The sequence below is a fragment of the Corvus kubaryi genome, unplaced genomic scaffold, assembly GCF_017639235.1.
Source record: "Corvus kubaryi isolate FWS band 111438036 unplaced genomic scaffold, C.kubaryi_AGA036_p1.0 37284, whole genome shotgun sequence".
Taxonomy (NCBI): domain Eukaryota; kingdom Metazoa; phylum Chordata; class Aves; order Passeriformes; family Corvidae; genus Corvus; species Corvus kubaryi.
This window is the reverse complement of record NW_024581088.1, coordinates 5,065,987-5,090,913: the sequence shown is the minus strand read 5'-3', so window position 1 is coordinate 5,090,913 and position 24,927 is coordinate 5,065,987. Positions and strand designations below refer to the sequence as shown.

At 57.7% G+C, this 24,927-nt stretch overlaps 1 protein-coding gene across 1 annotated transcript in view; it reads left to right on the top strand.

Moving 5' to 3' along the window:
- Positions 1-7,735: 7,735 nt before the first annotated feature.
- SRRM3 (serine/arginine repetitive matrix 3) overlaps positions 7,736-24,927 on the top strand; it is a 21,309-nt gene continuing 4,117 nt past the window's right edge. Inside the window, exons 1-13 of the mRNA XM_042026012.1 lie at positions 7,736-7,994; positions 11,030-11,131; positions 14,474-14,608; positions 14,719-14,799; positions 15,184-15,213; positions 15,611-15,679; positions 15,967-16,002; positions 16,671-16,721; positions 16,824-16,928; positions 17,426-17,597; positions 23,183-23,511; positions 24,080-24,307; positions 24,566-24,703. Of these exons, the coding sequence (XP_041881946.1) occupies positions 7,771-7,994; positions 11,030-11,131; positions 14,474-14,608; positions 14,719-14,799; positions 15,184-15,213; positions 15,611-15,679; positions 15,967-16,002; positions 16,671-16,721; positions 16,824-16,928; positions 17,426-17,597; positions 23,183-23,511; positions 24,080-24,307; positions 24,566-24,703 (1,700 nt within the window). The 5' untranslated portion in view covers positions 7,736-7,770. The remainder of the gene's footprint in view (positions 7,995-11,029; positions 11,132-14,473; positions 14,609-14,718; positions 14,800-15,183; positions 15,214-15,610; positions 15,680-15,966; positions 16,003-16,670; positions 16,722-16,823; positions 16,929-17,425; positions 17,598-23,182; positions 23,512-24,079; positions 24,308-24,565; positions 24,704-24,927) is intronic.

Genomic DNA, 24,927 nt, shown 5'->3' with positions numbered 1-24,927 from the left:
ACGAGGCCCCCCCACCCAGCCGGTGATGCTCGCTGGGGGCAGGGGGGTGAGGACCCCCAGGGATGGGGACTAGGGGTGCGTTGTTCCTCAGGGGGCTGGGAATTGGGGTCTCCAAAGCGACATGGATGGAAGGGGTGGGTAAGGCGTGCATCGTATTGTGGGTTCTGGGACGGCTGGGGACCTCACCGGGAGGGGTGTGCCAGGGATGTCCCCCCGTGAGGTTAGATGCTCCTGGGGGTGTGGGATGGGGCGAGGAGTCTGGAGACGAGGTGCTTTTGGGGGCACGGGGGTCCCTTCAGGGACGTGGATGTGCTGGGGGCTCCCTGGTGCTGGGGGAGTGGCTGGGGGGGCACCCACATCCCTCTTTTCCATGCTGTGGGGAGCCAGGCTGGACTGGGACAGTGGGTGACCCTCAGCAGCAGGTTTTTGGCTGGGAAGGACGGGACAGTGCTGAGCCCTCAGCTGGTGCCTTGTGTGGTACAGGCGGGAGACGAGGCTGAGACAAGCCCCTGCCTCTGCTGCGTGGACCCCCAGGCTGTGCTGGGGAGGGTTTGGCTGATGAGATTTCAAACCCTGCGGGTGTTGCACGAGGGAAGGAGAGGGGCAAGGCTTGGCAGCGGGGAGCCACAGCAACGACTCAACCGCTCGTCTTTTGGGAGCGTTTTGTGTTTCTCCTTCCCAGATCAGGTCTGTCCCCAGGGATGTCCAGGCAGTGCCACGCAGGGGGCTGGTGGTGAGGGGTCAGGCCATGGCTTAGGGGGAGCAGGTGGCTTTCAGAGGTCACAGGTTCATTCATTCCCTCCAGAGCGAGATTTCAGACTGGATGTGTCTTGGTTTGCCTGTGTTCCCACTGCTGTAGGGGGGTCACCTGGGGGCTGGCAGCATTTGGAGGTGTCTCAGGTTGGTGAAAAATGTCAAGGACCTTCTCCAAGGGTGCAGGTGCTCATGCCCTGGTTGGTCTCCTTGCCCTGGCATGTGGATTCTTCTCTGGCAGGAGCACAGGGACACCCCTGATGGGGGGGATTTTGGGGACAGTGTTTGTGTCCAAACACACATCGTCATTTCTCTGTCCCACTGCCGGCGTGGCCTCACACAACACCACCCTCTGTGTCTCACCTGCTTTCCCTAAATTCCTCTGGCAAGGTGGCTGCCTCCCCTTGCTCCAGGACTCATCCTGGCAACACGTGCAGGGAACGTCGGGGGCTTTCAGAGCCAGAAGTTGGACAGATTTTAAGGGAACCTTTGGTCCTTGGTCGCTGTTGGGAATGGCAAGCAGGGGTTTTGCCAGGCAGAGGGGTGCAGGGGTCTTGGTTGGCTTTGTCCCTGGTGCCAAGAAAATGATGCTTTTTCCCTGGACAAAGGGTCTCATGCCCCAGGGGCCAGATCCAGTTGTGGGTGGATATGTGGCAGCGGGTCCTGGAGGCTGCTTGAAGAGGAAGCAGAGGGTGCTCACCCCGTATCCCTGGGCAGGGGATGCCTGCGGGGTGCAGGTCACCCTAAGGGCTTAGTCCTTATGCTGAGGGCCTGCCGGATGTGGGGGTCCCCAGTCCCTAAAGCCCTTTCTCCTCCTCCTCCTTCCTGTCTCCCAACTCCCGTTTTCCCCGGCCAGGTGGCCCGTGGCTTATATAACGTGCTCAAACCCCGGAATAGCTCCTCCCGTTACACAACCACCCAGGCAGCCACGGGGGGGGATGGTGAGGGGGATTCCCAGCTGGATGCTCCCCCTGCACTGGCCGTGACCCCCCTATACCTGCAGCACTCAGCCCCAGGGGTTGTTCGCTGGGATTGTGTCCCCATTGGGGAAGGTGACCTCATTGTGGCAGTCATCCCCCTGCTCCTCCATGTGCTCAATAATTGCTTTTATTTGTAGTAGAGTTATTACTCCCCTTCCTCAGAGGGGTGATGGGCCTCGGGCTGACTGTGCCTCTTCCTGACTCCTTGCCCAGCAAAGCAAATGGCCCAGGTGCAAAACCTGGGGCGGCTGTTTCCCCTCTCCATCCCCATTCCTTATTTAAGCACCTCCTGTTTGGGGTAGGTCTGGCAGGGCATTCCCAAGGGGATGAGGAAAGTGTGACCAGAGGGGCACAGGGCTGGGGATCCCATAGGAAAACCCATCACCTGGATCCACTGCCTCTCCACTCGGCATGGGGGGATGTGCTCCTCCTTTCCCTCATCCCTGATTCAGGAATGGGGTCACCACATGGGTCCTGGGGCTGTTTCCTATCGTGGTGTGACCCCTTTCCCACCAGCTCTTCTCCAGCCAGAGCTGAGAATGGAGCTTCTCAACAGCCAACAACCCAAGGGGTTCAGGCTGGGGGGGCTTCAGCCACGGCATTTTGGGGATGGGGGTAACTCCTGGCTCCTCACCCTCCATTGTGCCTTTTTCTCTGGATCTTCTCCAGGGGATCTCTGTGCCCACACCCCTGTGTGATGCTTGTCTGGTGGGGGGCCAGTCCCCAAGCTTGGCTCCCCCATCCCTACATCCCCAAGCCAGGAAGGAGCCCAGTTGCTTAGCAACTGTTTAGCTTCTCCTAATCATCTATTTTATAGATGATTCATACCTACTCATCTATTTTAAAATATATATATATATTTTTATATATGTATATATATATCTGCACAGACGTAGGTATGCACAAGCAGCTGCAGCTCCTGACCCCCTAGCCAGCATCCATATATTCTTTACTAATTGCTTTAAAGTCTGTGAGGTGTCAAATTTTGCTCGGGCAGCTGTAGAAAAGGATGCCCCGGGCTTGGGAAAATGGGTGGAAGCACTGCAAGGGCTGTCACCAGCCCCTTCCCACTGCCCCTTCCCACGGGCATCGTCCCTGTGGCTTGGGACTGGAGGACAGCACTAACAAGCCCTGGAATGGCCGCACTTTTAAAGCTAGATTTGCCTTTTTTCCTTATTCTTGAAGGTCTGACTCATGGTTTTTGGCACTGGAAGGCAGCTCTGGAGAAGGTCAGCCCAATTAATGGCAGCAACCCCGGACTTTTCCTCCTTGTAACTCCAGCTGGGTGTTTAGAGGAGGCCGACTGCCTGGCCTCCTCTAAATAATATAAAAACATAAAAAATATGTTCTGGCATATTTTGTGTCCTGAAAAAAAAGATCTTCTCCAAGTGTCACCACGGCACAGACAGGGAGCAGCCTGGGATGGGGCTGTACGTGCTTGGGGACAGGGTTATGGTTTCAGTTGGTGGTGGTATGTCCTGATGAGATCCCAACAGGCAGGAGAACATGGGTACCACCCCTCTGAGCTTCTCTGGAGTGACTGGAGCATCCTCATCTCACCCGGGCTGTTCCTGGCGTGTTGGGGCCGAGCTCTGGCACGCTCAGTGCATGAGTGGTCCAGGGAGCCGCCGTGCTGGGCTCGCTGCCCACATCCCGTGCCCGCATCCCGGCACGCGGGCGCTCACGGCCGCCCCGGCTGGTGCAGCTGGATGTGGCGAGAATTAATGGAGCACCAGCCGGAGGCGGCTTTAATTAGCACCGAGGCACGGGGAGGGGGCAGGATGCCCGGGGACCGCTGCGGCCTTTCCCCAGCGAGAGAGAGATGCCGGGAGAGCATCCAGGCACCCGGGAGAGCATCCAGGCACTGCCGGCCCCCCCCGCTGCCATCCCCGCTCCCCCCGGGACGCGGCTCCATCCGCAGTACGGCGGCAGGGCCCTGCGGCGGCGGCTGCTCAGCGCCGGGGGCTGCGGGCATGGCCCGGGGGCTGAGCGGGGCCAAGGGGGGATTTCAGCAGAGCCGGCTGGGAAGGGGCTTGTTCTGGGCTGGGAAGTAAAAAGGCCAAAGCAGTTTGGTGAAATAACACTCTTTTCCCCATCATTTTGCTTCTTTCTTTTCGGGCTGGAGTTCTGAACCTGTGAGCTGGACAAAGCCCAGGTGGGACAGCCCCAGGGCTGGGACATGGGGACGGTCACATCCTGGGGCCACCCCACTCCAGCCCACAGGGAGTGAGCTCTGTTCACAGCTTGGCTGGAAACCAGCAGCCCCAAAATCTGGCAGGATGGCGGGGCTGAGCCTTGCACCCCAAGCTGGCAGGGTCTGGCCTGGCTGTGTGACAGGGGCACAGCACAGAGTGTCCGTCCTTCTGTCTGTCCTGGCAGTCACCGAGCTGGCACTGTGGGTGCCCAGGTCCTCCACACCTTGGGTGTGATTCAGCATGGCTGGGAAGGGAGGGAGAGACCCAGGCATGGGATGGAGGATGGTGGTGGAGGGTGAGGAGGAGGAGAATAAAAAATAGGGATGAAGATGGAAGATGGGGATGAGGAGAGTGGAGAATAGGGATGAGGATGGTGAATGGGGATGAGAATGGTGGATGGGGATGGAGAATGAGGATGAGGATGGTGGATGGGGATGAGGAGGAGGAAGGGGATGAGGGGGAGGATGGGGGATGAGGAGGAGGATGGAATTTGGGGATGAAAGTGAAGATAGGGATGGAGGATGAGGATGGAGGATGGGGCATCTCTGAACACTTCCAAAAGCTCTAATCCAGGCATCAGAAAGCACCTGCAATCTGAAAAGCTGGATTGACCTCCCCAAGGCCCAAGGTGGCACGTGGGAGGAGGATCAGCATCCCAAAATACGTGGGCGAATGCCTGGTTAATATGGGAAGAGAGGGATTTGCTCAGAAGTCTCCAGCCCATGGTGCCAGGGGGTTTGAGCCCTCCTGGGTGACAGTAAGGGAATTCAGGAGGTGGGAATGAATGCCAGCAACTGTCTCCAGCTACATCCTGCAGCCTTTGGGAGTCTATGGAGACACAGAGCTCTCCCCAGGATGTCTCCTCTCCCTCTGGGCGAGGCAGCCGGGCAGCGGCTGCCAGTGATTGATGTTTTGTGGGTAATTACTGCAGATAATGAAATATTTAACCATCATCTTTATTATCGGGGTAGTGCTGAGCCAGGCAGGAAACCACTGCTGTTTGGACAGGGCTGTGCTGGGGGGTTTGGTGCTGGTTTTGGTGCTGGCAGAGCCGGGTGGTCCCTGTGTGGCGGCCGATGGATTGAGGTTGTGGTGGTGGCAGCCACTCTGTGTCTCTGAGCTGTCCCTTGTGGGTGCAGGGCATCGCTGGGGTTCTCCTTGCAGGGCAGGGAGAGCACAGACCCAGCTGGGGAGCATGGGCTCCCTCTGTCCTTGTCCCCATTGTCACCAGCAGTGTAGGGCTGGCTCTGTTTGGCACCCAGGGATTTTGCCTGGGGCCCCTTTGGAGAGCTGGGGGAGGGTTGTGGGTGGGTTTTTCCCATTCCTTTGTTTCCCTGCCCGTGCTGTGGCTGAGGCAAGGGGCTGGTGGCAGCTCCCATGGTGGATATTGCTCAGGGCTGAGAGGCCACTGGGATGTCCATCCCCAGTCTGGGTCCACCTTCCTGGCCCCTAGGTGCAAGGGGGATTTCACCAGCTCCATCCTTTTCATGGAAACAGGGAGCATTTCCTGGCGGATCTGCACACCTCCCCCACCATGCAGCCTTCTCCCACAGGTACTGATCCAGCTGCCAGTTTATCTCCATCTACCTGCCCAGCTCTGTATCCCACACACTCTCAAGGTTTCTCAGCAATGAATTTATCCACTGCTGGGCTCAGGATAAAATGAATTCCCACTGGGGACAAGCAAGCAGAGGCTGCTGCAGGAAACATCCTCTCCTTTCCCCTCTCCTTCCCTGAGCCCCTCTCTGGGGGAAGGTTTCTAAGTGGGGAGCTTCCCCCTTTCCCTAATTTCCTTCCAGGTTTTTGGCTTCATGTCCTGATGGGAGAAAGAGGGAGAGGAGCCCCCAAGGCAGGTTTTCCTGCAGCATCTCTCTGGAGCCACCCTGGGATATGGAGGGGGCTGGGTTCAGGGTGGGCAGGGAGGGTTGAGCAGGGCTGTGGGGTGTCATGGGGTTTGAAATGTGGATGCTGCAGGCAAGGGGGGACCGAGGGATCCTCCAGGAGCAGGGATGAGCATCCAGGAGTGCAGAGCCCTGGCTGGCTCCTGCTACACCAGCAGGATCTCCCCTGTGCCTCTGCGGAAATAAAGGCTGCTGGCTCCTCTCTGCGTGGTAGTAATGAAGGGAAAAAAAAGGGGAAAAAAGCTTTGTAATTAAGCACTCAGCTGCTGTCCTCCCTGGGCAGGCTTGTCAGGCGATAAATGACTGTGTGGGGTGGCCAATGGCAGCGGGAAAGTCAGGGATGTCCTTTGGGGATGCTGTGGGGTGGGAGAAGCCTTCTGGCCAGGTTGGGATCCCCACCACACCAGGGAGGGCTCCGAGGTGTTTCCTCTCCTCAAATAGCAAAGAAACATGGCCAAAGCCCCTCGTGGGTGATGTGCATTCCGACCCTGGCTCTGTCCCAACTGACATAGCCATGGAAAGCTCTGAATTGCCTGGTGTTCTGGTGGAATGGCGCACTGGGAATGGCAAAACTTTCCTGGGCTCGAAACAGTGCGGATCAGTCCATGGTCCATCTGCCCTTCATGCCTCTACTGGGCTTAGGGATCCCTCCTCCCCTTGGCCAGTGTTTGCCCCATCCTCCATGGGCAGCGTATGGATTGGCTGCTTCCCACATAGGAGATGACGTGCAGCCAACACCCATCCTTGGAAAAGCCTCTCCAGCAGGATCCCTGGGATAGGAGCACCTCAGAGAAGTGGCTTCTGGCAGAAGCTGCATCTCCAAGCCCAAATCCAGCTTGGAGAGTGAGGCAGGATGCTCTGCCTTTGCTCCTGGTCGTTTCTCTTTGTGTAAAACCCCTGTAAAGCCCAGGTGGTGCCTCTGCAGCCTGGTGGAGCTGGTGGTTAAGGCAGCACATCTCCAGTGGGAGCATCCCATGCTCGGGAGAAGGCTGGAGTGCTGGGCAGAGGCGCTGGGGCATGGCAAGACAACAGGGACAGTGAGGAATGGGTGCTCAGCCATGCGCAGATGGCCTGAGGGCGCTGAGACAGGGCTGTGTCTGTCTGGTTGATCCAGGAGATTTGGGAGCATCTCCTCCCTCAGGCTCGGGGAGCATCAGCCGGAGCCTCAGCATGGCAGTGCTGCTCGGGAATGGTTGTCCTCTTCCGAGGGGTTATTTTTGGAGCAAAGGGAGGACACATTGACTGTGGTGGTGGAAGGAGGAGGCAGAGACACGTGAAGGTGAAGGAGCAAGGAGAAGGCAGCGGGGCAGAAGCTGGTGGGGATCCTCATCTCCCCTTGCAGCCCGCACTGGGCCACGGCAGAGGGTTCCAGGTCATGGCCCAAGGGCATCAGTAGGTGTTTGCTGCCTGAGCCAGACATCAGGATGTCCCACCACTGCAACCAAACGGGCCAGTGCAGCTGGGAAATGCAAGGGGATATCTGAGGTCTTTGTGTCCATTTCCCTGCTGATGGGGACAGTGTCCCTAGAGGACTGTGAGGATGGATGCCTGCCCCTGCTCCAAACCCCCAGTGGCTGACAACGGGGTCCATGGGGCTGGGAGGGACCCCTGCCCACCTGTCCTGTTGCTGCTGTATAGTCCTGACTCCCACAGACCCACACTTGGCCAGGTTTTTCCGGTATGAGGCTGGAGCAGAGTGTCCTCCTCTCTTTCCTGGGAGCTAGCCCTCTTAGCATGGTGATGGGAGTACCCACAGCCTTGCTTTGAGGATGAGGAAACTGAAGCAAGGTGCAGGGAGATCTCCCAGTCACTGTCCCCACCAACCTGCTTTCAAGACTGATTTTACCCTCAGGTCCTTAAAAGGTCTCCTCGTTGTCGTGGGGTGAGAGGAGAACCAGGGCAGGGACTGACCCTGACTCTTTCTCTCCCTCCCAGGCGATCATGGCTCTCTACAACAATGGGGCTGATGTGCCTTCGCCCCAGGAAGCCTCCAATGGCTTCCCCCAGCCCGGTGCCTCAGGAACATGGCACAAGGGCGAGGAGGAGGTGCGGCTGGTGGAGCCCAGCATGGTGAAGAAGGCTCACCGGGAAATCCTGGACCATGAGCGCAAGCGGCGGGTGGAGCTGAAGTGCATGGAGCTGCAGGAGATGATGGAGGAGCAGGGGTGAGTGGCGGGGACATCAGGGTTGGGATCCTTCTGACCCGTTTGCACCTTGTTCTCTCCCTTTAAAATGTACCTTGATGTGGCAAATGTCCCCATTTGGAAGTAAATCCACTTTTGGGTGAATCAAACAGCTTTGATGGGTTGGTCTGTGGAGGGAAATGCCTCCAAATAATGCAGACCTAGGAGTTCATCCACTTTCCCTGCTTGGAAGTTTGGGATCCCAGCTTGTCCTGCAGGTAAAGCTGAAGCAGGAAGGAGGAGTGAAGTTTCTCATGGTTGCACAAGTCATCAGTGCCACCTACCCTGTGCCCCACCTGCCTGGATTGTGAGATCCCAGAGGAGAGCTGTCATTCGGTCACAGGAGAGGCTGTTTTGGGGCTTCATTTTGTCCCGTCTTCCTTCTCCTCCCCAGTTTTGGGGCGATAGGACCCCCTGCCCCCATCCTGCCAATGCCATGGCCAGGCACTGCAAGCTGCTCCCCAGCCTTTGCTCTCCCCTTGGGAAACAAAGGGCTACGGAAAAACCCAAGGGGCTGAAGAACATCCCTTCCTGGGTGGGCAGGAGGGACTGGGGGGCCAGAAAGGAGACCCCCCCATCCCTGCCAGACATGGCTGTGCTGTCTCTGGCAGCAGCCAAACATCCTGATCCCTCTGACAGCTCTCTAAAACCTGATGGGTGGAGCAAATTCTTCGGCACACTTGGGTAGACGGGGACTGGTATCAGCTGGGAGCTGGGGAGAAGGAAAATGGATTGAGGGAAGGTTTCGCCAAGGCTTTCATTAAGAGTGCAAGCGTGACCTAGAATTAAATTGTCTCACACAGACTGGAATAATGATTGTGCCTAATTTGTCATTATGGAAATAAATAAGGCTGACCTGGTGCTTTGGGGAGCCCAGAGCCTCCTGTCGGGTTCCTGAGCTCTAGTAGGGATCTTACTACTGGTAGTATCATTACTGCAATGGGTAATAGCAACACTGCAACCAGGATTGTTGTTATTGCTATAATTGCTTTGCTGTTATTAAGGCTATTAATAACACTGATGATGGCGATACGCCGAAATGATAATATAATTAGAGTAATAATCTTGGTCAACCTGCTTAATCCTCTGCCTGCTCTTCCCCTCCACACAGGGGCTTTCCAGCGGGGGTTCCATGAGAAGGGATTTGCACCCCTGAGGTTTCTGCCTGGACCAGGGGCAGCCTCCTGGCCATGGCCTTGGGGGAGTTGTTGATGAGGGCAGACCCCCAGGATGGATGTGAGTGTCAGCAGAGGGGGTTCTGCAGGGATTTTAGCACTCCCTTGTTTCCTTAAAGGCGGATGGCCCCTCCTGCCTGCGCTGTAGCTCGCTCCAGGCTGCCTGCAGCGTTATTCCCTGCCTGCAGGCTGGATTCCTCGTCCAGAAAAGAAGTGTCAGCAAATTTTCTTTCTTTCCCAAATCCATTCTGTATGTTAAATGCAAAAGGAAACCCCCTCCAGCGGGGTTATAAGCAGCACCAGGGGAATGCAGGAAAGAAAGGGCTGGTGCTGCTCCTGCCTCCATCCCTGGATGTGGTGGGGAGTTCCTCACCTTGGCCTCCCCCCACAGATTTGCTAATGGCCCAGCCGCAGTGGCCCATCTGTCACCTCCTGTTTGCCCTCATGTCCCCTCTCCAAGAGCATTGGCCATGTTCTTAATATGCTGCAGCAAATGCTCATCTCGGGCAGACATCTTCCTGCTGCTGTGGGCTGGCTGATGTCCATGGGATGGCCAGGGCCGGCAGCTCCATCCTTGTGGGGTGGCCACTCTGCCCAGCTGGGTGCACTGCCATCAAGGGAATGGAGCAGAGCAGCATTTGGGGGTGCTGCCCTGGTTTTGAGGTGCTGCCTCCATGCCCTGTTATCAGCCTTCCTTCTGTGTGGAGTCTGGCTGGGGAACTAATGAGAGCCTTTCAGTGCAAATGAGTTCATTAATATTAATTCCCCTCTCCTCGCTGTTTCCCTGCATGGACACTGCAAGGGGGGTTGGTGATGCCACGTGCCTCTCTGCACCCAGGGCACCCAGGGGCACCCAGAGCGCTGCAAGGGGCATCACTGTCCCCAGCACGGGCTGTGTGAAGTGACAGCCTTGGGGGCCACAGGGCTAGGCCTGTCTGTGACATCCAGTTTTCTGAGCTTGTGACAGCGATGCTGATGGGATGTGATGGAAAGGGTGGGCCATGAGCAGCCCCTGTAGAGGCTGTGGGTGAGGGCAGGGACACACACACAGAGTCCGACTCCTTCCATCCTAGTGTGGCAGCAAGGTGGTGTCATGGAGTCCCTCTCCCTTCACCCTCTCCCCTGGGATGATGCTAAGAGCATCATGTCTCCACCACATCCCTCTGTTGGGATGTTTTTAGTCAAGGAAAATGCTCAGGTGCCTTTGTGCAGCCACGGGATGTGGCACAGGACCACCTGCCTGCCCAGGGCTGTCACCTGTCCCTTCCCAGGGACACCTCGGGGACGGCGGGAGCGCTGTGGTTTGCAGTGGCTGTTCTCAGATGCCAGGACACAGTGATTAGTGCCTCTCGTTAATAACCCTGCAGCGGCCTGAGTCAGCACTCAGCGTTAGTGCAGAGCTGGCACGGCTGCCGGGCTCTGGAGCATCATGGGGACAAGCAGGGGGAGCTCGTGATGGGACAGAGATGCTGGGAGTGAACCCTGGAATCAGCAGCTGCAATGGTGACACTGCTAAGTTTGGTGGGGACTTGCCCCAAAGCCTGGGCAGTCACAGGGAATGGAACCTCATGGTCATCCTTTTCTTTTCACCCTTCCTGAGGACCCTTCCTCTGCCAAGCACTTCTGGGAGAAGCAGACAGGAGAAAGGAGGGCATAGAGAGTGGTGGCAGGGGACTGAGCAGAGCTCCTGCTGTCCTCCAGGCCCCTGTCACCATGTCACCACTCCTTTTGACTGGCCCCTTAGGCCACGTGTCGCTCCCAAAGGTATAGAAGTCCTCAGCAGGTCCATGGGAAGCCCATGTTCCAATCACAGCAGCCCAGAACATGTCTTTGCCCATCCAGGTACTCCGAAGAGGAGATCCGGCAGAAAGTGGGGACCTTTCGGCAAATGCTGATGGAGAAGGAAGGTGTGCTCACCAGGGAGGACCAGCACGGGCGCCAAATGTAAGTCAGGCAGCTTCCAGTTGGTCCATCTGTGCGTCTCATCCCAGAGAGGCACATCCTGGATTGCCTGAGTATCAATGGGTGGATGAGGGTATGTCTAGGCCTGACTGGGTAGGTGGATCTACAAGAAGAGGGTGTAGAGAGCATGGATGGATGGATGGTTGTTGGATGTGAGTCAATGTTTGATTTGATGGTTGGGTGGTTGGTTGATTGGATGGTTTGTTGGTTGATTTAATAGTTGGTTGGTTGTTGGTTGGTTCAGTCAGCTGGAGGCAGGATTTGCCCCTCTGAGGCAGTATCCTACCTCTGGAGAGCTTAAAGGTTATCCTGCACTGGCCATTTGGAGACCTCTGGGTGCTGTGCAGAGGCCAGCATTGCAATGCTCCTGTCCCAGATGAGGAAACCCAAGTGCAGAAGGTCTCAGTGCTTGGCTCGCCCCAGCCAGGGGCAGGGACCCCATGCAAGAAGCTTCTCCAAGGAGCTCCTGCACTGTTCCTCTGTCTCTAATCACTCCTCACAGTGATTGTGCCTGGTCCTAGGGGGCTGCATCTGCCCTGGAAGGGGACTTAGGGCTCAAGTTTGGTGTCCAAAGCAGCCCAGCTCCTGCTGGGGACACGCCAGTTGCGGCTCCTGCCCTGCACAGGACTGTCCCCAGCCTCAACAAGGTCCACTCCAGCTCGATGGTGATTTATCAGTGCAATGCTTAATGGCCCTGGCAGCATGGCTGGCCCGGCGTGCACCATCCATCAGCCTGGAAACCAGGTCACTTGGGACAGGAATAGATGCTGCAGGTTCACTGAATATTAATGCTTCATTAGGGTCAGGAAATCAGGGCGAAGAGGGAGGCAGGGAAGCCGTGGCAGCAGGGAGAGCCTTCCTCACACCACTCTGCTGGCACGCCAGGCAGGGAGGGACACAGGGACATGGCTTGGGCACATGGATGGGGCACATGGGCTTGGGACAGCATGAAACATCCAGGATCCTCCTCCAGGCAGGAAAAAACACAAGGCATGGGGAAAACCAACCTGCCCAGGTCACTGAGCATCATGCCTGAGGTGTTAACAAGTGGCCTTTGCTGGTGGGGGCAGGAGTCATCTCCAGGGCATCTTCCTGGCAGTCTCGTTAGGGCCAGCACTGTAACAAGCACATGGGGAAGCCAAAGGTGCCTTAAGGTTACCCAGGCAGCCCTGGCTGTCACCTTTACAGGCTTGGTTTTGCAAAACGAAGGGTAATCATTAAAGATTAGCCCCAGGGCTATAAATAACAGTGCTGAGCTGGAAGGAGCAGTCTCACAGCAAAGGATTGCTCGGAGGAGAGCAAAGCCGGAGGCACTTGAGGAAGCTGGTAGGAGCTGGGTCCAAAGGAGCTGGCTCTTCAAGCAGCACGGATCTCAGCTGCTGGAGGATGTCCTGCGTGCCAAAGGTCTGTGCTGCATGAAGAGGCTGAACAAGAGGGTTAAATAAGCTTTAAATAAAGAGCATCGGCGCTTGTGGCGGCTGGGAGAGTGCTCAGCAGAACATCTCGTGGGCTGGTCCTGCTCCAGCACCGCTCTGGGCTTTTACCACTCGGTCCTTAGCTGCCGGGACTGTGAGTCTGAACCAGCTGGTCCTGTTTCAAAGCCAGTGTGAGAGCTCAGCATCATCTGCATAACTCCCCAGGGCAAACTGAGGCGTGGAGCAGAGCTGTGACCACCTGAGTCCCCGGCTTTGCTCTTTGTGCTCTCCCAGCTCCCGTCTCCGTGTGCACAGCTCGGTACAGCCTGGTCCCCAAGGAGAAGGGCTTGATGGACAGGCTGGTGGGATTGCAGACAAAGGCGAGTGTGTGCTGGGCAGGGAGGGATAATTGGAACAGCACAAGGCTGGTCTTGAGCTGCTGAGCACAGCTAATGGGTGAGATGCTGGCAGCAGGCTCTGGTGTGGAGCACTGCCTGCTCACGGAGCAGAGACACACGCAGGGAATTATCCCCGCTCACTTCTCTCTTTGCCTCTTTCTCCCCCTTCCCATGGTAGGGTGGGTGGTTGAAAGGCTGTTCCGACCCTTGGGACATGGCCAAAGCAGAAGTCACTTGGAGAGGACCCAGAAAGCCATGGCTGTGGCACAGCAGGGAGCCCGAAACCCGCTTGAGCGATCGTCCGTGGTTAGGGGGAGGGTGTCTCGTGTGTAGTTTCGGTCCAAGACATTTCTAATTAGGTTAAACAGCCCATGGGCTGCCTGTGGCCAAGGATGCCAACACGTGCCACTGTCAGCTCTGCAGTCTGGGACTGGGAGCTTCGCTTTGCTCAGGCACTGGTCAGGCTGCCAAGGGACTGATCCTGTGGGGCTGCATTTCTCCACCAGCGTTGCTGACTGCTCGCCTCAGGGCTGGGAAAGGCAGAGGAGCCCACATCAGATTTCTGAGAGCAAACCTCCCTTGGGAAGCAAGCACCTGGGCTGGTGTGGTGCTGTGCACCCTCCGAGCCTGTCCCCATCTGTTAAGTTTCCCTCCAGAGCACCTGGATGTCCTTGTCCCTCCATGGGTGAGATGTCCTACATCCCCCAAGAGCAAATAAGAGGCTCCCCATGGGGTTTGCTCCTGGGGCTGATGGCAGAGCAGGACCAGGGAGGTGAGGGCAGCAGGGAGAGGTTGGGCAGGGACTCCTGAGACTGTCCTAGTCCAGCTGCCAGGCCTCTGCCAAGCCCTGCCCACAGCCCCGGTAGTCAATGGCAACCTCATGCCGGTTTCCATGGCAGTTGGAAAAATTAATGCTGATGAAGTCACTCAGGAGAGAGAGGAGACCCTGATGGCTCTAGGCATGATGTCCCCCCACCCCTTCTTCACCTGGCCCCTAGGAGGGACACTGACCATTACCTGCCCGAAGCTCCAGTGCTGGGCTGGTGGCACCGTGCAGTGCTGGCCTCAAAGCCAAGGACATCCTGAGCAGTTCCCACCTAAATTTCCTGCTCTTCTGCCAGCTCCTCTCACTCTTATCCAGCCCTGCCACCCACCTAGGCTGACCCAGCCTCCTGCTCAGCCCCAGCACTTGAGCAAAGCCAGAAGGGGCTCGAATGAGGCTTAGGCTGGACCCTGTGGGGAGATGGTGGCCCGAGTCTCACGGTGTCCGTGTGCCAGCCTAGTGGGGATCTCTGCAGGGATTGGAGCCACAGGAAGACCCTGAGCAGACCTGCACCCTGGCGCTTCGCTGTGTGTGGACATCAAGGGACATGACCAAGGTTCCCTGGGGATGCTGCGGCAGAGGGAATGTCCCCCAGCCCCTGTAGCTGCATTGGGGCTGCCCCAGCTGCTCTGGTGGGAGACAGGGAACGGGGATCCCCAAATGAATCCTGTGCTTCCTCCTTTGGCAGTGTGATAGAAAACCACCGCGGGGCGGATGGGGAGGAGTACGCGGTGGAGTATCCCGACTACGGAGAGGGCTGCCTGCTGCAGTGCGACTGCTCGGCCGAGTGCTACCGCGAGGACAGCGGCCACCGCGAGTACAGGTGTGCACAGATTTTGGGGACCTGCTGTGTGCAGGGTCCCCATCCAGGGACACAGAGGCCAGGGGCCTGTCCCTTCTTCTTTGCCCAACCCTGTCTGCTGTCTGCCACAGGCTGAAAAGACGCTCGAGCAGCTCCACTTCTCCTCCACCCAAGAAGAAAAAGAAGAAGAAATCGGGTCACCGCCGGAGCCGGTGAGTCCCTGGCTGTCCCTGCGCTGTCCCCTCTCTCTGGAGGGCAGCTCAGCTCCCAGCTCAGCCTTTCCCCAGGCCTTGGAGGGGCAAGTCACTCCACTTTGGGGGGCAGTACATCCCTGAATGTGCACCCTTAAGAGGTGCAATGCATCTGCATGTACTGATACTGCAACACGCACACGTGTGTGCACACCCCCACTGCATGCACTGCTGGGACCTTGCCTGGTCCATGTGGGGAAGGAGCTCGCTGCCACAGGGCACAGCACCAGGCAGGATATGGCTTTGTGAAGGGTCCATCTACCCACAACCTCACCACTTAGCACTGGCTGTTTGGGCAGGATGCTGTCCCTAATGTCCCTTTCTTCTCTGCCTTTCCCATGGCAGCAAAAAGAGGAAACCCGGCTCAGAGCGCAGGTGAGTGACCACTGGGCTGGGTGGGCTGCGGGGTCCCCTCTGGGCTTGCAAGGCCACTGAGCACAGACTGGCTTCTACCACCCACTGAAATCCCGCTGGGAATTGGCCACCTTGTCTCCTGCTGGAGGCTGTGGAGCCCACGAGGTGGCAATGAGACACAGCAGGATTTGGGCATTCCAGAATTGAAGGCAGCCAGAGCCCTTCTGCCAAAAGTCCCTTTCTGTCCCCCAGCCCAAATCCCCCAGGAAATAACTGCCATGTGATGTTCGTGCATCCCATGGGGTGGTCCAGGGAAAGCAATGTGACTGGGGGTGGCGGGACCAGACTCCCCTGGGCCAGGGGGAAGAGGCTGGGGAGTCCCTCGCTCCCTGCTCAAGGGCACCCACTTCCCCTCTAGCTGTGACAGCTCTTCACCCATCCGAAAGGAAAAGAAAAAGAAGACTGGAAAGAAACACAGACGTGACAGGTAGGATGGACATGACAGCAGGCTGGGGACAGCAGGGGTGGTGGGGGATGGTGGGGCAGGTTGGGACTGCTCAGGCCCTTGGGCTGGGGTGGGATTTAGACATGGATAGTGATGGAAGTTCATGGGGCCATCACCTCCTTACAGCCACTGTCACCTGCCCCATCCAGTGGCCCACCTCGGGGCCATCCCCCTGTCCTTCTCGTCATCTCTGGACACTGCCCAGCCTTTGCTCCCTGCTGGCCAGATCAGTGTGTCTCCTTCATCTCTGCCTCCTCTTCATCCCTTAGGTCTGAATCGGGGTCACGAAAAAAGAGAAGACACAGGTAAGAGTGACAGCTGCCAGGAGCCACCCCACTGCCACCAGCTGCCAGCTTCCCCTGCCAGGGACCCCCTGTGTCCTGCCCTCCTGCTGTCCCCCTCCCCTCTGCCCATCATGATGGACCCCCTCATCCCACAGCTGGATGCTGCTGGGTGTCCTCCTCCCTTGGACGTGGCACAGGGCCACTCTGGCTGACTGTGGAGTCCCACATGGCCCTGAATGTCCCCCAGGGGAGAAGGGGGACCCCAGGCAGCCGTGGCCAGGGCAAACCTTGACTGTTGCCCTGCTCTGCAGATGCCCTCTGCCCATTTTAGGGTGAAAGAAGTGAAAAACAGACAAAGGGTGCCAGAGAGGGCGCAGGGCAAAGCAAGTGTGTGGGGGGGGGGGTGACAATGGGCCCGAGCCCTGAGGATGCTGAGCAGAGCCAGTACCCGCCTTCCCACTGCCACACCCTCCTGCCTGGCCTTACCAACCTGCACCTGACCCCACAGTCCCCCCCAAAGCCATCTGGAATCCCCGCCGCGCTTTGAACCTCAATGCAGCCCAGCTCCAGACCAGGCAGGTCCTTCCCCTCGCTCCTCCCGCAGCCTCGGTGCCTCTGGGGGGGCTGGGAAAGCCACCCCCAGGTGCTGCCCCCGCTCCCACGTCTGCAGCTTTCGGCTCTTCCCGCAGGTCCCGAAGCCCCAAGAACAAACGGAAAGAGAAAAACAAAGAGCGCAAGAGGTGAGGGGCCGCGCTGGCGGGGGGAGCGGGGCTCTCTGTGCCCCTGGGTGTCCCCCGCGGCGGCTCAGCCTGTCCCTCGGCCCCCGGCCGCCCTCTCCGCAGGTCCCGCAGTGAGTCCCCGGCCTGGCGCTCGCACCGCCGCAGCTCCTGCAGCTCCCACAGCGCCTCGCTCTCCTCCGACGACAGCGGCTCGAAATCCCCCGGCAGGTAGGGACAGTCCGGGACCCCCGTCCCCACCACCGCAACAGCCCCCAGCCTCCGCAGTGGGACCCTGTGGGGTAGAGGAGAGGGACAGAGATGTCCTTGTGATGGACACCCTAATGTGGTGGAGGGCGGGGAGGTGGGAGGCGGAGGAGTCCCAGCGATGGGGACCTTGGAGGATGGAGGGCAGGAAGTGGGTGGCAGAGGTGTCCCAGGGTTTGGGACCCCGGGGGATGGAGGGCAGAGGCAGGTGGCAGAGGTGTCCCTGAGATGGGTATAGAGGGGAGTGGGATGGTGCTGCAGCACCTCTGCAGGGTTTGGGAACATGGTCCCCAGACGGGGTTTCAATTTTTAGCTAAAGAAAGCACAAAGAGCCACTTCTAACCCCATTTCTGGCCTCGGCAAAACCTGGGCTGCAGCCGGCGGCTCTGCCGGAGCCGGGCCAAGGGTGGGGCCGGGCTCGGGGCCGGAGATGCCGGCACTGACGGTGCGGTTCCCCTCAGGCTGAGCCCCAAGCGCCGGCAGGATGGCCCCAAGGGCAGCAGCGCCCGCTCCAGCCGCAGCCCGTCCTCCCCCTCGCCCCAGCGCTCGGCCTCGCCGCACCAGAACGGGCACAAGGGCAGCGCCCAGAACGGCCGCCACAGCCACGGCGCCCCGCTCCCGGAGCCCTCGGATGTACGTAGGCTTTTCTTGGATCACTCTTCGCTTCCCTCCCCTCCTCCCTCCACAGGACTGCCCCCCTGCTCTCCTCTCCCTTCCTTCCCCACTCGCTCGGCTCCCCGCCCTGCCCAGCCGGAGCACACGGGGGAGATGTGGGGTGCGGGTTGCACCCTCCCAGCACTCACCAACCCCGCGCTGGGTGCGCGGTCTCCCTGGGGGAGCCAGACCATCACCTCAAGGCAGGGATCAGGGCAGCCAACAGGTCATCCCTCCCCCAAAGCCACAGGTCGCCCTGCGGATGTCGCCCCCCCGGGATGATGGCTTGGCAGGCCAGCATCACCTGCCAGGGTCACCACGGGGCTCAGCAGCCCCCTGAGATTGATCCCAGACAGCCAAGAAATGGGAAAAGCAGGAAAATTCTTGTTTCCCCACCAACCCCAGCTCTCCCTAGTGCCAGGGGGCCAGCACCAGTGCTGAGGACCCCAACACCCAGTCTGGCCAAATTAGGGTTTGGAGGGGATTTGATGCTGGATGCTCAGATTTTAGGATTTTGAGGTCTCCGTGGCAGGTGACATTGGAGCGGAGCATCCCCAGCTCTGCCTCAGCATCCCAAGGGTCTTGGTGAAACCTGGGGGGCTGCTCCCTTGCTGGGTGGGGCAGAGCCCTAACCCAGTGGACCCAGGGGGCCAGCCCCAGTTTAACCAGTGCTGGGATGATGAGGAGCCTGCTTTGGCTAATGGGGGGCTGGAGGCAGTGCTGAGTGAAGGCAGGGCACTGCAGAACTCCACCGATGGGGCCCACGCAGGTCCCCACTTGCCTCAGACTTTATTCCCACAGGTGAGGTCCTGCAGGGATGCTCCTGGGCTGACAGCACCCAACACTGACACCCCAACACCTGCAGGGCCTGGGACACCCCGGAAAACGGGGCCAGGACCCCCCCAAACCCACATCCACGTCCCCTTCACCTTCCCCAGCCCAGCAGCACCCAGCAGCACCCAGCACCCTGCCCACCTCTCGGGGCACCTCTCTGCTTTCTTCTTTCCTGTGGTTTTGGCTGGGGCGTGGGGGGGTTCGGGTGCCGAGGCGCCGCCCCCCAGGCGCCTGGCTCGCCCCGCTCTCCCCCTGCCCACCCCAGCATCGCTGCCGAGCTCCCTTGGCTCCCCGGCACCAGCGGGACTTTTCTCCAACAACTTTCTCTCTCTCTCTCTTTCTCTCTCTTCTTTCTCTCTCTGGTTTCTATTTTTTATTTTTTTTTCTTTTTAATCCCATCTGTGTTTTTCTTTAGCCTCCCATTTGAAAAAAACCCAAACGGTAATATACACTTCCATTTCTTGCTCAGCAGAAGCAGGGAAGAGGGGGAGGGAAGGGCAATGAAACGTGCTTTTTTTTTCCCTGCCCCCTTGTTTTAGTTTCCTTTCTCATGATTTCTTTTCTTTTCCCTTGTGATGTACAGAAATGCAAACGATATATATTTCTCTTATTTTTATTTCCCCCCACCCCGTCGTCGTCGTGTTGTTCTAGAATTTTTTGCTTTTGTGTGTGTTAATGTGGAGAAGAAAAAAAAAACCAAAAAAACCAAAAACCCTGATGTGTTTCCTAAATATTTACGACCGCTGAACATTGTATTTCCATTTTCTATATTTTGAAGAAGGAATTTAAAAGGGAAGAGAACCCAGCAGCTCTACACTGCAAAGGGAGCGAATTTTTCCTCCTCAAATTGGCAACTGCCCGGTGCCCTCAGCTGGATCCTGCTGCCGTGGGGATGGTTTTCCTCCCCGGCTGCAGGATGAGGTTATCCAAGCACCCTGTGGTCATCCTGCATCCCGACAGGATGAGTGCTGAGCATCCTCGGTACCCAGCCCCCTCCCCACCTCCTGCACACCCCCCAAAAGCTCCGGGCTCAGCCCATCCACCAGGTGAGCTGTGCCCACCCCAGCACCCCCAGAGCCGCCGGGAGCCAGGGGTGCCCCGGGGCGCTGCACGGCGTTGCCTTCCCTTTTAAATACCCAGTCCTGTCTCCATCCATCCCTGCTGCCTTCCCAGCCTTCCTCCTGGGTCTCTCCTCCTCCTCGCCCACACGCACCCTCCAGCCCCTCTCTCTCTCTCCGGTTTTCTTTGGGCCAACACAACCCAACATCCCTCGCCGTGTCCCACCTCCATCCATCGCCTTCCCTGCATGTTATCCGGGACTTTGCCATGTTGTAGAGTGACTTTTTAAGACTGAACCGCAGCCTGATCGGGTTACAGACACCAGCCAGCCACCCCCCCGCGGCCACCCCGCTCGGCGGCCGGCCGCAGCCTTTCCATTGAAAAACAAACAAACAAACAAACAAACAATAATTTAAAAAAATAACAATAAAAATTAGAAGCTAAAGAGACCAATTTTAAAAATAATTTAAAAAATTCTAAGCAAAGCAAACGGGATTAGCCGAGGGGTCTGGATCGCCGTACTAAAGAGTCCTTGTCTTTTTCCCATTCTGCCCTCCAAATGTGGAGATTATTGTTTTCTTTTTTTATTATTGCATTCCTGTCACTGCCAATTCCGAAGGTAGGTATTTCGTCCACCTCTGCACGTTCACTTCTGCAGATGAGCCTGTTGAAAAGCACCGTAGCTTGATTTAATGTTATTTTCTCTTTCTTTCTGACTTTCTTTCTCTTTCTTTCTCACTCTCCTTCTCTGTCTCTCATTTTGTCTCTTTTTGGTGGCTATATATAATTTTTTTTTATTTGTATGGTTTTTCCCGGTTAGCTGCAAAGCCATGCTCTTCTCTTACGTTCTTTATTTTTACTTTTTTTTTTTGCCCTGTCCACGTAATATTTTTTTCTTTCTTCCCCCCTTTTCTCTTCCCCGTCTCCTCGTGCTGTCGGTAGAATGCATTTCTGTGTCTTTCAGCCCTCTGAATTTGTGTTCGTTTCCATTCAGAGGCCGAGCACGGCTGTTCCCTTTCAGTCCCCCATTAGTGGCCGGGTAATGAAGGCAAATACAATTAGGGAGAAATAGGGGCAGTGGCCAGGGGTAGAAGTGAGCACAGGGGGTTTTGGGGTGGATGGATGGGGCAAGGAATGAGAAATTTGGGGAGATGCGTGGGTTTAGCCCCTCTTCAGGGAGGCTGCAGTGGGGAAAGGTTTAAATCTTCCTGCCTGGAGAGAGGCAGGTCCAGGGCATCCCGGTCTGCGAGGGGCAGGGGACAGCATCCCTGCTCTGGCTGTCCCATCCCCACAAGTGCCCAGTGTGTGTTTTCCCTTTTAGGCTGAGTCTTTGCCAATTTGGGTTTATTTGGGATGCTTTTACCTTCGTTGCCTTCCTGCACTCCAGGGCAGGAGACTCCAGGGTTTGGGTGGGAGCCCTGCATCCCGCAGCCCGAGCCCACGGCATGGCCAGCCAGACCAAAAACGCCACCCTGGGAAAGAGGAAACCCCTCACTTTCTCTCTTCATCGTCCTCTTCTTCTTCTTCATCTTCTCTGCTTTAATGTTCCTCTCCTGGGATGCGGGGCTGGGCATGGGCTCCACGGATCCCCCATTCCAGGGCTGCTGCATCCCTCTGGAGCAGATCCATGTCCCCCAGTGCTTGCAGGGCAGCTGAGCAGGGCTGATCGTCACTGCCAGCCTCCCCCTCGCCGCAGCCATTGCAACAGCAACGGATTTTTAATAAAAACCCCAAATCCCCCCATTTTGGCTCCAGCTTGCTGCTCTGTGGCTGGAGGGATTGGCTTATCCATGGGGACAAGGAGGTGATGGGTTGTGGAGCAGTCTGGGATGCTCAGGGACATGGAAACCTTGTGTCCCTTTTGCAGCATCTTCGTGGTGATCCCCAGAATCCCAACCCTTCACCCTGCCCCTTTCTTTTTTTGGGGAGAAAAGTGGCATTTAGAACACAGTGGGATGGGTGGAGAGAGCCTCAAGGATTCACTGACTATTCATTGGTGTATTTGGGGCAAGGGGATGACGAGGAATTGGGGTCACCCGCCCTGGGCATGGTGGCACAATCCTGGAACCATCCCAATATCCCTGAACCCCCTTTGATCTCCTCAGCTGGACTCAGCGATGCCCTGTGCAGGATTCAGCCTTCCAGGGATTCTCAGGGACCTGGCACTGGGCTGTGGCTGGGGGAAAGGAGACCCCAAATCTCCCTGAGCTGGGGTTTGCCAGCTCAGTCAGGACTGGTGTTGCAGGACCTGTTCCCACCTATCTTTTTGGTCTCGTGGTGTTTGCAAAGATGGGGGAAACACCCAGGCAGCGTTTGTGGCTCAGAGGAGCTCAGATATTTGGGAGCCTCAGATCTGGGCAAAATCCCCTGAAGTCTCAGGGAGAACCTGGCTCAGGGCTTGGCCACGGTGGTGGCCCCAAGGTTTCCCCTCCCCGTAGGAGAAGTGAGTTGGTTTGTTTTATTTCTCCTCTCTCTGGCTCTGTCTCTGTCTCTCCTCCTTCTCTCGCTCTTTCTTTCTCTCTTGCATTTTTGTGAATCTAATGATGCACTTATATTGCCCCGCTTTTCCCTTCTCTTCATACCTTACCTACTAAAGGAGGAAATGCCACTTTTTTGGTAAGTGGATGTTAACCAAGAGGGACTTAAAAAAAAAAAAACATATAATGGAAAAAATAAAAAAATAAAATAAAAAAAAGGAAGCAGAAAGCAAAATCTGTGTTGAGTGCTGATGAGGACTTAGCAGTTCCCTGCAGAGTCACAGCTAACAGCTCAATGCGTGTCCCAGGAAGAGCTCAGAGACATTCGTTTATCTCAGTAACGAGGACATTTGTGAAGTTTTGCTTTGTTTTTTATTTATTTATTTTTATTATTATTTTTTTGAATTTTGATTTGATTTGGATGGTTTTTCTTCTTTCTTTTTTGTTGGTTTCTTTTATCTCGCCCCTCCGGCCCCCTCCCCTGCCTTGCCCTCCATTGTCGCTCTGTGCCGTTTTTTCCTCGTTTCTGGATTTGTTTTAAGCCGAAAGCCGTACTATCGATAAAAACTACACGTATCAGAACATATATCTCTATATATGTGCATGCCTCTGTGTGAGCAGACCCCATCACCTCCGGCCCTCTTTGGTTCGATCCCTTCCCCTCGGCTCAGTCTGATTTACTCTCCCCCACTGCCCCACCTCCCCTCCACTCATCTTTTCTTTTTTCCCCTATTTTCCTCCCTTCGTTTGGGTTTTATCCCCCTTTTCCCTTCCCCTTTCTCGGTCGGGGCGGGTGGGCACCAGGGTTTGCTTTATCCCCTCTCCAGGTGGTTTTTGTTTTGGGGGTGGGATGTTTCTTTCCCTTCGAGCTCTCCCTCCCCGACGACTTGGGGCTTTCTTGGATTTATTTTCCTCCCATCCCACCCCTTCCTTTGGGTTTTTATTACGATTTAAGTTGAGTTATATTTTTTTGGCGTTTTGCATGCGGAGGTTTGCATGACCCACGTTGTTGAGGGCGAGAGGAAGGTGCAGAGTAGCGTCTGTGTAGCCTGCCTTATGCGATGTGCATTGACGTTGTGATCTGCGCCCCCGGCCCGGCGCCCCCCGTTAAAATCCCCTTTCTCCTTCTTTCTTGTCTTCTTCCCCCCCTTCCTCCTCTCCCTCCTTCTCTCTCTCTCTCTCCCCCCTTGCCAGAGGCCGGCCTCGGCGTCCCCCTCTCCGCGGGCTCACGGCAGGACGGAGCCGCCGTCCCCCCGCACCCGGGGGGGCCGACACGGCGCCCGCAGCTCCCGGTCGCCCACGCCGGAGCGGGCCAAGCACGGCCACCGGCATCGCTCCCGCAGTGCCTCGCCGCCGTCCCGACACCGCGGCCAGAGCAAGGGGCGGCCTCCTGCTCCCCGGGAGCCGCCGCCGCCGCCGCTCAGCCCCGCCGGCTACAGCAGCGACTCGGAGGGCTCGGCCGGCTCCCACCCCTACCACCCGCCGGCCGGCCCCGACAGGAACCACGGCGCCCACGGCAAGAAGTAAGGGAGCGCCCGGGATGGGGTCCTGTCATCCCTGCCGGGATATGGGTGCTGGGCTGGTATGTTCGGGGTGCAGCTCCCTGCGGGCGCCTGAAATCCATCCAGGCAAAGTTGTGAGGGAACAGAGCTGGGTTGGGATGCTCAAGGGATGGGGATGGGAATAGCGATGGGATGGGGATAGCCACGGTGATGGCAATGAGGATGAGTTGGAGTTGGGAATGGAGATGGGGACAGCCACGGGGATGGTGATAGGGAAAGGATGGCCTTGGGGCTAGGGATGGGGAAAGGGGAGAGCCACAGTGGGTCAGTGCTAGCACACTGTGGGAAGGGTCATCCCCGCAAGGGATTATCCCAATGCGAAGGGCAGTGCCTGGATGGCAGCATGGGATTACAGGGTGCGGGATCCCAGGCAGATGAAAGCCCTGGGCTTTACAGTCAAGGATGTAGTCCAGGCAAAAACTGGCGTCATGCAGGTGTTCCCTATGGGAACCTGGGGTCCCTGGCTGCCGTGGGGACACCCTGCCAGCCAGGACGAGGTGCGAGGCAGTGCTGGTATCTGCCTTCACAGGGTGAAGGAGCGGCACCACCGGGGCCGGCCCAACAGCAGCTCGGAGTCGTCAGCCAAGCACTCCCGGCACGCCTCGGAGCGCAGGAAGAGCCCGTCCCCCAGTCCCGGCCAGCGCAGCAGCTCCTGGAGCTCCAGCGGCTCCCTCTCCAAGTCCCGCTCCCGCTCCCGGGAGAAGAGAGCAGCACGCAGCCGCTCCCGCTCGCCCTCGCCGAAAAAGCCAGCCAGCAGGTCAGGCCCGGGGGGACAGGGGCACGGGGCACACCGCGGGTGCCAGCAGCGGGCTCACAGGGCATCGCGGTTCAGGGTGGTCCCGCCTGCCCTGGGGCTCGGGGTGTGGTAACAAGTCATTGTTGGTCACACTGGAAACGCCAGCCCCAGGTGGGAGTGTCACCCGTGCAGGGAACTGCTGTCACAAGGTGGCCCTGCGTCCCACACGGGACCCCAGCCCATTCCCTGACCCTTCTCCTCCTCCTCCCCGGGGTGTAGAGAGAAGGACAACGAGCCCCGAACACGTCACGGTGATCCCGATCCCGCCCGCGCCCGGCGCCGCTCCAGGAGCTACTCCCCCATCAGGAAGCGGAGACGTGACTCCCCCAGCTTCATGGAGCCCAGGAGGATCACCAGGTGGGTCCTGGCGTGCGGCAAAGGCTCTGCCACGGCCGCTGGCACGTCCCGGGCTGAGCTCTGCTGCCAGCTGACCCCAAAGGATGCGTGGGTGCCTGGGTGGGCGGATGGATGGGTGGATGGATGGATGGATGGATGGATGGATGGGTGGAGGGATGGATGGATGGGTGGATGGATGGGTGGAGGGATGGATGGGTGGATGGATGGATGGATGGATGGGTGGA